The following is a 17,942-nucleotide window of genomic DNA, read 5'->3' on the forward strand; positions in this document are numbered from 1 at the left end:
AATTGAAAAACTTGTACATAGTTTAGGCGCTTTTCTCGACTTTTAAATGGGAAAAGCGGTTAATAATTTCAACTTTTTGGCTTCGTAGTAAAGTACCTATTGGATATGATTTCTTATATTTTATACATGAAGAAATTGGTCCGGTGGTTAAAAATGTATCGGGGGTCCACAAACACGAAAAAAAATAAAAAAACATAAACACCTTCTGTGTATCGCTTCGTCATAGAAAATACTTTCTATGCGAACTTACAGGCCCGTGAACCCATCCAAGATACTAGCGACGTTTACATATTATTACTATGAAAAGGTCTCATGTTATTTTTGTATGTTGACAGGTTCGAATTACTGCCGAGGCACCTTTGATGGATGGCTATGTTGGGGCGACACTGAAGCCGGAGTCACCATACACCAGCCGTGCCCTCAGTTTATCTCTGGATTCGACCCAACCAGTGAGTTTAAACGGCTTTTAAGTATCACACATTTAACAAAACAATAGAGACACACACACACATACATATATGCATAATATAATACACAAAGCTCGTGCCTTAGTCAGAGGGGATAATTTGTTAGCATATAATATTTACAGTATTTTAAGACTGCTGCCATTTGTATAACCTTTGTAAACACTGATAATTCACTTAATTTTTCATCAACATAATGACATAATACGGCTAAACTGTGTATATTGTGTAGACCTATACATATTGTGTATTGGTCTATTAATTTACTAAATACACAATATTATATACAGGAGAGCTGTTGTTGATTCTATTATGAACATACCATTATCGCCGTTAGAAATATGATTAATATTCTTAAAAATAGGCGTTATTGTACCAGAGTAAAATAATTATACTGTATGTGTCCCATACGAAGACAATTTGACAAACAATGGTAATGTGAACGATTAACGGTAAAGTTTAAATCGGAGATGGGAAACGTTACAAAGCCAAAATGTACACTATTTGTTAAGAAGGCAACAAATGTTGATGGAAATGATTAATAGTATGATGTTCAGATAGGTGGTTAACCGATATTTTAAAAATTATTTATTTTAAGGAATTTAATTATATCAACTGACGCTTTAGCAATGGTCGATTAAACTATGACAAACATACCTATTATTTTTATTTCCATTAGGTCAGATTCGGTTTAGCTAAAGCGGCCAAGTAGTATTCTGTATTATACATTTGGCCTATTAGCTTTTTGTAACATTTTCTCTATAAATGACAGATTATATTTTTTATCCAAAATTAGTTCGGATTGGAAAAAAGTAGAGTTATTTTGTTTTGTCACTAACGAAGGTCAGAGCTCGGAGCCGTTGAATTTATTGACTATCTGTTCAGCTAGTCATAACGTACAAGTCGAGGGCAAACCGTGTTTTCCCTATGGAGTCAATCACGGACAGAGTATTGTAATGCAATGATTTTGCCGTTAATAAACGAACGACAAACGATTTGCTATTTATTTTTATTTCATTCCTTGTTAGTACACTATATACTAACTCGGATAAGTGGTCACACAATTTCATGATGTCCATTGCAAATTGTTAAAATTATTATGAATTGAAAATTATAAAAATCCACGTTTTTTTTTACAACTTTTGAGGTGATTTAAAAAAATACTTTGAAGAGGCAGAGAATATTTAAAGTCAATTCAGATTTTAATAATTTAAAGTTTTCGTGTAAATGTTTTCTGTACAACTTTCAAGCTTTTATACTCTGTTTATATAATTATTAAATACAATTTATTTAGAGATTGAAAAACTTACCAAAAATGCACATGTAACCTTTTTCAATCCCCGAGTTGGAAATCAAATTATTGTTTTTTTAACTTTATAATAGACTTATCTTCGACGCGCAGCTGAAGTTTTGATTTCTTAATTATTATCGATATTATTACTTAAAAACTGATTAATCGAATTGATAATTTAGAAAATATCTATTTAATAATCCTACACACTTTATATATTTGTTCTGAAAACTATGTGTCGTACTGCACACAAAAATAGCGCCATTACTGAACTTAAAACTTAAGTATACCGTGGTTTTAAACCTATTCATTCTTAAATCATTTCTCTATTTTTAATGTTTATTTCATTGTTCTTGTTTAACACTTCTACAATATAATACCTACTACCATAAAAATTTATCTACAAAAAATATGCAGTAAAGGTACATCATCAAGTAAACGAACGTGGACTTCTCATTTTCTGATTCTTGTTCTTCTATAATTTTCATACAAACAAAGAAAACGGTTTTTTCAGTGACATACTCAGTAATTGATACTTCAAGACGACTCTCCACGAAGATTTACTTTTGAATTTTTTTAGTTTTAAATTTATCTTTGCAGGACAACTTTGTTTACAGTTAAACATTCCCCGGAGAGTCGAGACTCAAAACTTGTTAAAACTTTTTCCGTACCGTATAACCGCTAAATTACAATTTCCAAAGAAAAATATAAACCTAAGTCATTGTTTTAATACAAATATAATATAATGCACAAAGAACCGTTCAGGACTATAAACAGGAGTTTTGAATGACACATTTTAAGTGCCAAAAAGTCATTGTAATGATTATTTTTTTTTCCCCGAGGTATATAGTGTTTGTGGAGTCAATCGGTTTACCGATACTTGAAACTTCAAACAATATCGGTCGATACTTCAATGGATATGAAATTCCGGCGATGAATAAACAAAAAACAGTTTCTGTAATATGATTCGAAATATTTCAAAACATTTTTTTCGTTTAAATATGCATAAAATAAAAAAGGTAGTGTTTTTTTGCAAAAGCGTGTTCATTATAAAAAAATATCTCCAATCGTAAAGTATTAACAATCGGGTTCATATGATATAATATGTATATATATTATAAATATATAAACATAAAAAAATATTTGTGGTATTAAAAAAAAACTAATATTGTAATAAAAACTGAGTTTTTAAAACTCCGCCGTTGCATAATTGGTGTCTTTTAAAACAATTTACTATACAAATGATTATACCGCGTTAATTGCTACGATATCATATAGAAGTTATGTGTTGTTGTTTTAAAAATGATAATCAAGTATTATTTCCAAACTAATATTATAAAATAGTTAGTCGTTCATAAAAAAAGAAATGCTATTAATTTGCAGTCATTTCAAATTACCCGTTTGGATGAATAAGAAGAATTGGAGGATGAAATTTTAGCAAAAAAAAAATATATAAACTCTGTTAAAAATGCACGAAATTCGATTTTTGCTTTAAGTAATACACAGGGCTTATTAAATAAAATGCATTTTGACAAGTAACATAAAACAAATTACACTGTAAAACAAAAGTTCTACTACAGTTGCGACAGGATAACATATCCTTAGGGTTTGTCTATCAAAAACATAACGGTTATTTTTTTAGTACAGTACATCAAATAAAACTACACTTGTGACTACTCCTGTTTTTAAACTATTATTTTTTTTTTGTGAGTTCAAACCGACTAAAGCAATAAAAAAATAGATTAAAATATAAAATAGGTATAACATTTGGCCGGCGCCTGATGTAGGCAATGTCAGTACGTAGGCGCGTTCAACGACGGTCTTGTAACCGAGTTGTGTGTAATATTAAAAAAAAAAAAAGTATTTTAGCAAAAACATGTTCTATCTAATACTTGTACAAACTGTAACGTCGTCTGATCGATGGGCCAGAACAATGTGTAACGTTCGTTTATAGTTTACAGAAATAGTTGTACTTTCTATTTTGGCTGATGTAGTCGAGTGCTCTATTCGAATACTAGTAAATATTATTTATCTTACACGGAAACGCACTTATATGTACACGGTAAAAGTATATACTATCTTGTTGACTATAATTCTTGGAAATTCGCAAAAGTTATTTAATAAAATGTAGTTATAAAATTTCTCCATCACATCCACACGTATGTGTATCCACATAACCGAGGATAGAAAAGCTTGAAAAAAAAACTAACATTTATCAGCTTAGTAATATTGTAAGCATTTGAGTCGAAGGTAAAAAATAATTTAGTGCTCGAAGATCAAGTGGTAAATTTAGATAAAAAGTAGCAAAATGTTTCGGTTTTTATTTATGTCAATTATTTAAAAGATTCCTAAAAAATGTTTTAAGTGTGGATTTTTTTAAAAAAAATTCTCAGTGATTAAAAACGTAAAAGCTTTAAAATAGTTTAATTTTACTTGGATGAAAAATTTAAAGTCTAACTATCAGAATATAATACTATTAAATATTTCAATCAACGATTTGTTGTAGCTATAACAAACAATGTAAATTTTGGCTTAAACCCGTTTTCAATCTCTAGAATCTCTGTTAAATTCAAAACCAACCTCATAGTTAATAATGTAGGATTTTTTTTTTTTTTTAATATAATATATCGGTTGTCCAACTATTTTAAATAGGGTTTTTACACTTTGTTTTCTAAGTAAAATTATATAATCTCTTTAAACAAATTACTTTTAGTACCATCATTAGAATTTTCTACGAATTTTGTTGTTAACTTTTCTTATAAAAACTTAGTGTTACATTTTAAAAACTTCTCGTAGGAACTACTTAGAGGATTTTTTGCGTGGATTTCAACTTTGGTGTATAAAATTATATATACAATTTCTAAGTATATAACGTGTAAAATTGTATACTATATATACATACTTGTACATATTTCTAGTTACAGAATTCTTTTTCGGTGTTACTGTTCTTAGAAACTCGCGTTTCTTTTCCTGGAATATTTTCAAGACACAAATGACTTTTTTAAGTTTTTCTTACATCGTGGTATTTTTGACATTTTACTGTGTTTATGCTTTATTAAAGCCACCCTCGAAAAATTCCCCACGCGCTTATTACAATAAAAATCGTTAGTTTTCCCTTGAAATAAATATATTGGATCATGAATATTTCTTTATTTTCCTTTCCCTCCCTTCTCCACCCCTCTCTTCTTCACGTCTACCGTCTTCCGTGACGTGACGTGATGCAAATTTTGAAATGACCACGCCAAAGGTAAGACATATTCATGTCAATATTATGTTTTCACGGTATTTTTCAAAGTAGCTGTGAACCATTGCACTTTTGTTAAGTTATAAGTAGACTCGTGTAATGTGTGAAGGACAGCTGTTTGCCTATCTCTGAACATACTTCATACGTCGTATGAAATCTATGTGCGTATAATTAGCCCAAAACCGTGTGTCGTCAACAGCTCAAACGACCGCCCACCGAATTATATTATTACTGTTTGCCAACGGCCACTTATGTCGTTATAATTTAATCAATATGTATATATATATATAGGTAGTTTTTTTAATCACATTACTCCAGACATGAGTATCGCCGGCGCCTAATGAATTGTGTATTAACCTTATATACCTACTCTGGACACGACTAGTGCGCGGCGTAGGTGTTACCTAAGCACACGCACTCGCCGTGGCATTATTAAAATTCCTAACGCCGGCTTAATGCCCTTTTTCCATAATAAAACCATTAGTGCCGCACGTCAGTCTAAACGATCCAAAACAGTGTTCTACACTTACTGCGAATTTCAGTTCTACACGAATCCATTTATTACATATACAGGTAATCTCTGCCGCCGTTTCTCGGCCGCTTGTTATTGGCTATTTCCAATTTGGAGATCTACACACTGTATATATATATATATATAAACTATCTGGACTTTGGATAGCTTTCTACGCCCTCCCCTCTCCCTTTCCTTCGGTGTCTGTAGCGCCTTGTCAATTCTTATTAGGAGGCGTCCTGTATACTTAACTGCCTTAGCTAATACCGCACAACTCATACACGCCTCGGCAATTTATAACTTTCCTCGTTTCAAATGTACCACTCTTTCGCATTTATTTTCAACATTTTCAGTGTTTCATTGCCTTTTCCCGTCGACTATATCTAGTAATAATACACTAGCCAGGCCAGCTACGTCTTCACTCACTTCTCAAACTCTTTCAGCCAATTTCACCGTTCGTCTAATCCGTTTAATTGATACAGTGTGTTTTCAGTAGAGGTAGTAAATGCGTTCACTTCGGAGCTTTTGTCGTTTATTGTTACCGGTAATAGGTATAATACAATACTCCTCGCTTCCGGTTGGATTAATTTTAAATTAATCAATTTTTATACGCTCAAGTCAAAGGTATTATTAGGTAATTAATACAATAAAACACACAACTTCTCAGTTTCGTAAGTTATACAAGCTAAAAACGTATATATCACTATTAAAACTTATATACAACCCTATACAGTACTAGTTTTATTCAGAGTCGGTAACATTTTTTATTTAGATAATTATTATTCGAATAAATAAAAAAGATAGTGTTCATATTTTGATTTCAATTGGTGCTCGCTAAAAGGTAAAGAAAACTTCTAACTAAAAACAAATTAGGAAGCCATTTAATCAAGATACCTTTTTAGAAAAAAATTCTCATGTAATTTTTCGAGGTACTTGAATACCGAGTAAAATTAAATACTGGAATCTGTTTAGCGACACGCTTTTCACGAACTCAATAATAAAGCATTTACATTTTTTACTCACATTCTATATAGATTGATGTTTTTTATCAAACCGTGTTCAGAAAACATGAAGTATTTTAAAATAATTTCAACGATGCAATATGTTTTACGAGCATACTTTTTAATATAATATAGCTGAACGGATATTAAATGCATTCTGTGAATTCCATAATTTTTCTAAAGATGCAAACTATTATAAAACGACCTTTTAGATAAATTATGGTACTAACATGGTATTATATTAGTTTGTAAGTCGACACGATCAAAAACTCTTCTAGATTAAATTTTTTCAAATATTGCTTGTATTTTACCCCCTTAATAAATATACCGATATCAGTGGACCATACAAACGTTATAACAACTCTAAGAGACTTATTTATTATTTTTTTTATTTTTTAAGACACCAGTTGACAAATTTCGGAATTTAATTAAAACTTTAAAATCTACTCAATTTCAATAATATATACTTTTCAGATTGATGACAATTTGTATAATCAACATTCATTTCAAAACTGTTTACTATAAAAAAACTTGTTTAAAAAAAAAAAATTCGTTATGGATCACAGTGAAATTTTCCGCAAATGCACTCTGCTAATTGTTTTTGCTTAATACTCTAAAAAAAAATTATTCATATAAGGTGAGTGTTTTTTTTTATGGTTTTATGATTACTTATTTTTTTCGTGTGATTGATTTATTGAAAGATTGAGAAGAAATATAGCAATAATGAATAAATAAATATTGTTATAATACTTTATCTGCACAAACAGGTATATTATATACATAGATTAGTATATTTGACATAATTTTTTTAAAATCGACCACGAATTCGTATAGAAATATATTTATAATAATAGTGATTTTTTACCGTCTCCAAACTAGTTAACTTTTTTAATATAGAAAATTATGAAATATAACATATACATTTTGTATAACAATACTATAATTTATTAGATAGCTACTTCCTATTTTTTAGTATTTAAATAATGACATTTTTATGATCATATCATGGATTATGAGGTAAATCGAAACACGAGGCAAGAAAAAAAAATAACAATAAAATTGACCCCAATTAAAAAATTGGAAGGGTTACCTAATGAACTATTCGAACTTTAATTTTTTTTAACATAATGGTATTAGACATCATTAAAAAAAAATTTAATGGGTGACCTAGTTAGGGTCTTCACATAATAATATTAATGTAGTTTTCAACAAGTACAGAACTGTAATGGCATCGTACTAATAACTATATTTATATTTGACATCTAATCCGTCCAATGGCCAAAGACTATTTGTATATTCTTATTAGGTTCACAATATATTATCATATATAACATATGTGCCAACTTGATCAATTATACGCAAACGTACTGCTTATTATTATATGAAAATATGTATGTAAAATAAAAAATGAAAAATCAATTTATTGGAATTGTGTTTTGGGCAAAAGTTAGTAGGCATATACATTTTTGTTAAAAAAACATACTAATAAAAACAAATATTGGCTGTTTAGTTTATTGTTCGATTTCAATGTTTATCTAAAAACAAGTAGAGTAAAAATATTTAATTTGCGGATGGTCTTCCAATATCTCACTGAAAATATTTTGTTTTATTATAATTTAATAAAAAACTTTTCCGATAAAATAATCGTTTAATAATATAATATAAAATGTTTGATTATTGCGTTTTCATTTTGCATACAAGTTTATAGCAAACAAAAAACTTATTCAGTTGAATAGAATTTATTGTTTTATCTTAAACGATTATTGATAATACTAATAAAAAAAACTTCTGAAATTTTGTCTACTAGGTTCGAAAATGGAAAATTATACTTAAATTTGTTTTTTGAACTACAAGTCATTACTCATTTTATTACCTCGGCATGGTCATTTAAATTTTTTAGTACACTTTTTAATGAATAATAAATAATATTATGATGTTGATACTACAATACAGTTTTTTTTCCAAATTTGGTCTACTTTAAGACATTTTTCGATTCTATATAGAATAAACCAAAAAGGTAATATTGAAATATGTTTACACACGGTTTTTTTAAGCCGCTCAGTTATAAAATATCTACATTTTATGTAGGTATTGTGTAATAGCGGAAATTGTGTATACTTTATCATAGTTCAATACTGATGTCGTGGAATTTATGACTTAAAGACTATTTGATATGTATCAATTGTCGCAATTCAAATACCATGACTGGACTGTGTATAACGCATGCCTTTCATTTTTTCCAAGCGTTTTAACTTATAAAACATGTATCTTATGAATATAGAACACAAAGTATATAAAGTTCAGTTTTCTTCGTCATTCAATTCAAAATTTAGTAACACATTCTTGTTTAATACAGAAATATTCTGTAAAGCGTACACTATTCAATTACACAAAATGTCTTCTTTAAATTGTCTAAATAAAATACGATTCAGTTTGTAATGGCAATAATTATTCTCTGACTATAGCTGTAGTGGAACTTGTTGGTAGGCGTAGACGATTGATAGGGTGGCTATTATCAAGTGGAGAGATGAATGAATTGCCAAAAGATGAGTACAGACAATGAAAATTTTAAGAGTGTTCGACTTAGTGTTAACTGAAAAAGAGGCTAAAGTACAGAATAACTATGTAAATTATATGCCGACTAAATTGAAACCTATTAATAATTTAAAATGTCTGATAATTGTAATACTCTAGTTGGCAATTAGTAAATTGGGATATGTTGCTTAAAATAAACTCAAATAGTATGTACGTTTTAAGAATTTTGTTATTTTAAGGCGACCGGATTTATTGTTAGTGTCATATTAACGTCAGTACGTTAAACTGACAAGCATATCTGGTAATTTATTATAATAATAAATTTGGGTTTATATAATTTTTTTATGAAAAAAATATTTAATCAAAATTAAATAATTAAACTTTACAGACTACGTTTTCTGTACAACTACTATCATACTTTACATTCACTTTTATACACCTATAGACAATTATTACCATTACTAATAATATTATATATTTAATTCGAATTTAGCAATCAAGTAACCGGTTTGAAATTATTTTAGATATCTCCAAAAATAACCACATTTGAACTGTGCATTTAGTCGGCAAACAAACGTACAGTTTTCGGACTGTAGTTTCCACTTAACCGATGCGATGGAACTGATGAATATGTAACTGTTTTTAGGAACCGCCTACAAAATTTGCAACAAAGATGCCACTTGGTTTCGACATCCTGCTTCCGGTGCCGTCTGGTCAAACTACACGACTTGCATAGACCACGATGACGTTAACGTAAGTAAAAGATGTTTTTCTTTTTAACAATTATTATTTCTGCTTTCGCCACGTTCAGCGATCGTCGTGGACTAATCGTGAAATAATTCACAATAAAACGATTTTGGGTGATATTTCACAACTGAACAGCCTGTTGTTATTTAAGATGTATATTGCTTGCAATTTATTGGAAAAATTTCCTAAAATTTTAAATTGTTTTTATCATTTTCCGGTTTTGTTCACTCTCATTGTGGTATCACAAATAGTCAAATTTCAGCTAAGTAAATATATACTGGACTTTCATCGCTTACGGTGGAAGATGATGATCATAATTTTAAATTATTGGTATAATTTTCTTATCTACAACATTTACCATCGTACAGATCAGGTACATGGTGTCCTGCGGAGGAGGATAGGTATTTGTTTTAACATGCGTTTCCGGTTTAGTCCTTTCTGTTAAATATTACAAAAGGGTACACCCGAAAATCTACTTCGTAACCGTGTGTAAGTAGCAAATTATGTTTTCCACGAAGAGGTAGTCTAACGTGATCGGTTTTAGGTCCATCCATAGTAGAACCACAGCCGGTTGATTACATCCGATTACCCGAAATTTACATAGACTACCAAAATGTACAATATTATCTAGTTAATATTACTAGTTGTATTGGAATTGTAGATTATCATATTACAAGCTACTGAAACCCGTTTCGGCTGTCATACAATGAAATATGGAAATGTATTTAGTTAATGGCCTGTGTATTGCGGTGTACTATGCAAATATAATTATTTAATTATCTAAATACGATAGCAGAGAATTCCGTAAAATATTATTTAGATGTGATAATGTAGATGGCACGTTTTTTTTATCTAAATGATAACAATTTTAAATAAAAATGTATCTAGGTAATAACACTCGCAGATAAAAATAATAATACACTCCGCCCTACTTTTAGTCCTAAAATTTAAACTTTAATATTTTTAAAAGTAATTATCCAAAACTTGTTATCGACTATTCAAGATTTTCAGTAAATCATTTTTTATTTGGAAATTTAATTAAATATATTAATACATATACAAGTTTCAAGAGTTAATACAGTTCTAAAAAATACTAAATAAGGTAAATATTTTAAGTAATTTTATAACATTCTGAATTCACATAATCAAAAATGTTTTTAATAAAAACGAACTTCAAAATTGTAATTTTTTTAAATTACAATTTTTCTTAAATATATTTTTTACATATATTGATACAATTATTCATATAAAATAACATAAAGTGTTAAATTAAAATTAATGCAAAATCTAGTATACGACTAATCTAGTGTACATAAACTTAAAATAATATCGACATAATTTATCTAGATAATTTTCAATACTGATTTTTTTGGGTTATATATTGTATTCAATAAAACCAAAAGTTGAAAATACTTTAACAATTAATATTATTGAGTTAGGTCAAGTTAAAATGAAATTGCAATTCAAAATAAATTAATGAATCCTTTTTTTCTTGTATAGTATTGATGCATTTTTTTTGTGTATTTTTAAAATTAAAATAAATACTATCAAAATGAGGGAAAAATAGATATTTCTTTTTAGTAATTAGAAAACATTTTTCATTCGATATCATCTTCGATTTTTTAAAGTTTTTTTTACAGAAATTTGAAAATATAGGTTTAATCGTTAATGATACAGTTAAAATTTAGTAAATAAAACGATATTAATCTTACATAAGTTCTTATATAAGAATAAATTCAATACATTAAAATAAATGAACTGGATTTTATAATATTATTTTACAACTAATACTTAGCTATAGGGGTTAAAATTGATAATACATTCTACAGTGTATTATATTGTGTACAGCTACTTATATTTTTCATTTTTATGAACGGCTGAGTTATAAAAAAACAGCAGGAGATAAAAATTTAGAAGTTTCTTACTTATATTTTAGTGAGACGACGTTATAATTTATCATATAAAAACACATAAATAAAGTTACCACGTCAGCTGATTCTTTTCATTTGATAACAAGTTTTATGACTTCGAGTTTATTATATTGTCAGCTATGAAAAACAAACAAAATGAGCGAAAAAAATGAAAGAAGTTCAATGAAAATCGATATGCTAAAAAAACTTGTAGAATATGATAAAAATTTCAAATAAATTGCGATTAATAACAATACAGTTACTGAAGCTAAGTGACAATCAAAGTACAGAGATTCGATATCAACTTATGTAGCATAATTTTAACTTAAAACTTTTTTAAAAATTAATTCATAATATGGCAATAAGTTATTATGCCCTGTGTAAAATATAGTTATAAATAAATGCTGATTTAATGTGTAAAAAGTAATAATGATAACATTTAAGATAGGATATAATAAAAATTATTCTCTCTCTCTCTCACGTTTAACATCCGTTATTCCCACCGATCCGGGCTTGACGGTTTAGATTTGGTATTTTTTGGGGGCTTATAGCTGGATGCCGACTTAACGTTACTAAACAAGTTGGCCCCAGAGAGAGGTGCAGGTGGCCATTTTTTCCCCAGACAGCTGCCCGCACAACAAACCGCCTGCATATTATAAAGATTGTTATTATTGTTAAAAGTATACCATGAAGAAAGCAACGGATACTGGCAATATTTCTGTAGATTTTTACATCAGAAAAAAATTGTAATTATTTATTTGTACTATTATGGTCCATGTCTAAAAAATATCAAAACGAAATTTGGAGCCAATTCTACTATTTTTCGGTTATCTGTAGAGTTATTTATTTTCTGTATGAAAAATGTGCCGATTTTAAGAGGTTTTCACTAATTTGAAGGGAAAGAGGGGAAGTTTTTCAACTTATACCTTCAAGAAATACCTTCCATGTACAATTTCTGTTGTACAGATATACTACCAGACACAAAGAAACCTTCTCAAACCCAAATCGGTGCTTCAAAAATCAGTTCCTAAACAAGAAAAAATATTTATTATGTACTATAAAAAACCCCAAATTCCTAATAATAGAGTGTATTATAGTACTGTTTTTTTATTATTTTAGCTTTGTGGATATGAGGGTTTTAACCGTGTTTATAATGTTTAGTATTTTCATAAATAGTGTGAAAGTATTATTTGTCCGAATGTGTTTTAGAAGCAGCATTCGAGGAATTGAATAATATTATTTTCCTCGACTTTCTGTTGTTGTTTTACCATATATTATATTATTATTTATATTATTTGTTATTTATACAGGTATATAGTGTTATAAAACAGACACAAATGTGTTGACCCTTAATTAGTGAACTCGTCCGACCCATTTTGCGTTATTGAAATTTACGAGGCGTTATGGTTTTATCCTTTGAGTGGGGGTGGTGGTGTTTTTTTTCTTTTGCCACTTGCATTGCTGCTTTTGTCTCGCCCTATTGTTGTCGAAAGATCAGTGTGAAATACAATTATAATTTATATGAAGCTGCAAGAGACCGTATTAAAAACAACGGTATATGCTTTATTGGGCTCGTAAAGAGTTTTTGAAAGTTAATCCGCTTCTTAACCGCTTTATTGTCAACTGCACATTATTACTCGATATAATATATTATGTATTATCTTACAGATCTTGCGCGTTATTATCGGCTCAAATAGCTGCAGCTATACTGTGTCGCTGTTGTTGTTATAAATTGTAATTAGTATATTTCTTCTGTAGTCATTAAAATGACAACCGTATTAAGCCGCTCCATTATGTCATCCCGACAGGCACAACTCTCAATTAAATAATAGTGTACGTGTCGTGCCGTAAAATGCTATAAAAACCGTCGGCTTGTGATAATTAAAACGTTAAAAGGTGAAAAATACCGTTCTCGCCTACAATATAATACAGTTACCGGTTTTACTCAACGTTCAATTGAATTACCGCTATATTTTGTTCTTATAGAAGACGTTAAAATATATCATACACTGTACAATACATTTAACGTACCACAAACAGTAAAAACAGTTTAACCTTTTCGAAATGTTGTCAAACATGTATTCAATATTATTAGAATGTTTTATAATGTTTCATATATTTGATATAAAAAATGCAAGTATTGTGGTATGTCTGGAAACCGTTCTAAGTACCATACTATGAAAATTGTCTACATTAAAATTTTACCCATTATTATACGCTTCCTCAAACATAACTTTTTTAAGAAACCCAATTGTTTCTTTGACAATTTTTATAAAAATTAATTTTAATAATTTATGTCGTTCAGTCCCGAAAAAAAAAATTTTAAAGTTATATAATTTTAAATCAATATTTAATAATTCAAAATCAAAAATCAGTAAATTCCTTATAAACGACGCAATGAGACGGCAGGAAAAAAATTATTTGCAACTTAAATAAAACGGGTGTTAGTAATTATAAATATTTTTTTATAAAAAATGATTTATTGCATATTGATATCAATTCAATTATTTTAATGACTTGAAATTAACAACTATTATTATTTAGTATTAAAATGAAACCATTTTCATATATATTAACTATTTTAACTATTAACTCTATCTAGATTATACTTGAATAATAAAAAAACTGTAGAGAAAATAAGTGTTTTACGTGTTGATTACATTATATATATTATCGATAAATTCCGCCATCTTATATTTAACAATACTATTATAACTGATGATTAGATATTATAGACTTGAGGCATACACTTACTGTCTTTGCATATTTTAGTATAGATTTTAGTCTAGCTATTTATAAGTACCTCAACCTAAGTCTAAAAGTCTATCTCTTTAAACCCGTCCATTTTAATCATAATAGTTATAATTTATATAATAACAAAAATAACAAAAAATTTAATAATAAAAAAATAAAGTAGGTAACTGAAAGATGAGAATGGTTCAACACTCATGCTTTCCTCTCTAGATTAAAATCACTGTGACACCATTGTGTAATTTCTTAAAACTAAATAAAATCTAGAAAAAACTTAACCAACACTTGTTATACGTTATAAGCGATTAAAAACCACATTATTATGTTTATTTTAATATTTAATTAATTTATAATAAAATAAAACAAAACTATAAAAGTGTACAAATATTTTTTGCGGTTTATTGTATGGATTTTATATATTTTTCTTTGCCGTTTACGAACTCGAGTAAACTTTAAAAGTTTATTTTATATTTTCACATTTTAGTTGTTTTTATAGCTGTTGTACTGAACCCCAAGTATAATTTGGTACATAAAAATTATTTTTATTGTTGTCTTCTTCTAGTCTAATGGTTGTGAGCTCTTTTCGAGTAATGTGATGGGTTATTTATCGGGTTAAAGTTTTAAACGGTTCGATAAAATATAATATTATAAAACTTTCAACAATAGCCACTATAAAAATGACGACTTTTATATAACATTGAAGTATGCAGGCTATTAATTCCAAAAAAAAATCAGTAACAGTGATCGCAAATGTGTATTATTTTCTTATTTTTTTAAAAACATTGTACCCGAAAAAATTACATAATAATTATTAAATATTTATAATGCTCAAATATTACAAACAATAAAATGTTGTTTAAACTAATCATTTTTGTATAATTTAAATGTTGAGTTACACAATTTTCACGGTGCAGGCTTTTATTATTTTTGGATTATGCTTTACTGATCAAATTTAAGATTAAAAATAGTACATAATGCTACTGGATTTGTCCGGAAATTACTTAAAAACGTTTTTAAGGTAATCGAATTTTCTTCCCAAAACGCCCTGGAAATATTATTAGGACCAAACCCCACCTCTTTAATGGATTTATTTTGTTGCGAGGTAATCGTACAGTTTTTTAATATATTATATTGTTTTTTATATATTGTGTAAAGCAAAAATAAAAACGTATATAAAAATTAATATAGTGCACATTTAAAAAGAAAATCCAAACATCCTTTTTGTATCTTTTCTAGACGTGAACAAAGTTCATAACCAATTCATATTTTGATTATTACTCTTGCAAGTTCAATAATTGTATAGTCTTGTCATCTAGACAGTCAATCTAAATAATCGAATTATCTATTTCAGTAGTTCAAATTGTTCTTTAGATTGTCAATATTTTTTAGGATATACTAAATCTGACGTAATTTTTTTAGTTATAAATTAATATTATTTGTGACCAATATTCCTTGTATTTCTCATCTTAGTGGTTTAGACGTTATGTCGACAGTAAAGTTATATTCAAGCAGTTGTATACATAATATTAAAATGTTCTATTTAAGTCCTCCTAGTGCTTGGAAATAAAAGAAGTACAAATTAACTATTATGTAAGATTAACAGTAAGATAAACCGACATGAAATTAATCTTAACGAGAATGTAGTGAACATAAAATAAAATATGAAAAGCGTCAAGTATAGTAAACTTGTATAAAACAAAATTAAGATCAAGATCTGATGTACATTCAACTTGAGATATTTCCTTACAACAAAATATAATATATACAAAATGCATTTACAGATAAGTGTGTGTATGTGTGTATATATATTTAAATATAAAATACAATATATAAATACTACAGTGAACTGAACGCTTACGCCTGTCCAACTGAACAATAAGATATTTATGATTCCAAAATCGTAAGATTAAAAACACTTTTAACCCTAAAAGGTTTTTAATTTTTTCACCATCTCAATTATTTCGATTCATACGGTCCCATTTAAACTTTGAATAGAAATAAGTTAAAGGAGGGGAGAAACTGTACAATGAAGAGACCAGCAGAAATCATTTTACACAATAAAATAATTCGAGCACATTTACCCAAGTTAAACAATTTTAGATACATTACATTTATTATTTTGTTACAGTTTACTAGCCCAAAGTGTTGTTTTCAGTATTGCGGGAATTGTCTTAATTAGCTAACATGAAACATTTTTTTTTAAATTGTATTTGCTTAAAACTCTACGTTTTGTTATGATGTTATAGAATATTTATAATATGAATGTATTTATATTGAACATACAGGTAAATAGCAATTAAATTAACTCAATCAAAACAAAACCAATATAGTATTGCAAATGTATATATGTGATAAGTTCATTACTAAAAAAATGGTAAATTGATATAACGTACAAGACTGAAACTCATTATTTCTTTTCGTGTTGACGAAAAAGTAGTCAAAAATAAAAAAAAGCTTACGCACTTTGACGGATAATATCGTATTTCAAGTATAATATTTCAATTTTGGGGTTATTTCTCGATTTTGACGGATTATGTGTTAACTTTTGCCCTTAACCTACTGTGTGAACAAAAAACAACACACCAATGGAAAACCTTTATTTCCTCAGCTCTGAATATAAGGTACCTAATAATAAAACTCGAATTTTTTTACTAACTCGGCTAATACAATAACCAAGTTAATATAAAATAAAGTTCTCATATTTTTATTTCTGATATAAGTTACAGCCTGATAAGCACTTGAGAAGCCACATGCAAGCTTATATATTTTTCACGTGCCGTTTTACTACGATAGTACCTATTATAATAGCCGTCCCACGCCCGCTATTATTTTCTATCGCCAAAATAATATTATTTTCAACGAGAATTTATTTATTTTTAGTTTTTCTCATCTATTATATGGTGGTAAAATGGGATGAAAAAGGTCATGGGGCTGAAGATGATGACGCACGTAACTCGGTTTTATATTTTCACTTGATAATAGATTTAAACTAAAACCTACCCTAATAATCGTCACAGCTCTATTTCCCTTACTTTATAATGTTCAATCAAATAAAATACACTCACCACTACTGATCTTGTTAGTCTACTCTATTTCACGGCATTATTAGTTATTGTCACGTGACAATGTTCTTTTTTTATAATTTAATTTTAAACTTCGTTTCAATCGATTTTATTTTGGTTAAAATTAAAAGTTATAAAAATCATACAAAATCAGTACAGCTATTTTACATTCTTATAACATACCTACTATGAATAATAGTCTTTGAATATATTCAATAATACTAATTTGTACTACTCATACTCTGTTAAGAGGATGCCACATATATTTATTAAGGAATTGTGTAGGCAATTGTTTTTGTAAATTCATTAATTCAGGTTTACTTTTATCAATACACATTGATTAGTAGTATTTATAGGTATAATTAGTGTTTTGTTCCAAAGCCTGTGTCGTTTTTAATAATACAACTTTATTGGCATGAAAACTAT

The 17,942-nt window shown here is 28.2% G+C and overlaps 1 protein-coding gene across 4 annotated transcripts in view; it reads left to right on the forward strand.

Annotated features, from left to right (window-relative positions):
• Positions 1-17,942, forward strand: part of LOC126833562 (calcitonin gene-related peptide type 1 receptor-like) — a 115,015-nt gene that overhangs the window by 42,883 nt on the left and 54,190 nt on the right. For all 4 annotated transcript variants that reach the window (XM_050564981.1, XM_050564983.1, XM_050564982.1 and 1 more), the window contains exons 3-4: positions 336-449; positions 9,693-9,799. In XM_050564981.1, coding sequence (XP_050420938.1) covers positions 336-449; positions 9,693-9,799 — 221 coding nt within the window. The remainder of the gene's footprint in view (positions 1-335; positions 450-9,692; positions 9,800-17,942) is intronic.

The sequence above is a fragment of the Adelges cooleyi genome, unplaced genomic scaffold, assembly GCF_023614345.1.
Source record: "Adelges cooleyi isolate 19-005CV unplaced genomic scaffold, UGA_ACOO_1.1 ACOO_flye_CR_arks_rails_tigmint_CR_PRNA_2, whole genome shotgun sequence".
Taxonomy (NCBI): domain Eukaryota; kingdom Metazoa; phylum Arthropoda; class Insecta; order Hemiptera; family Adelgidae; genus Adelges; species Adelges cooleyi.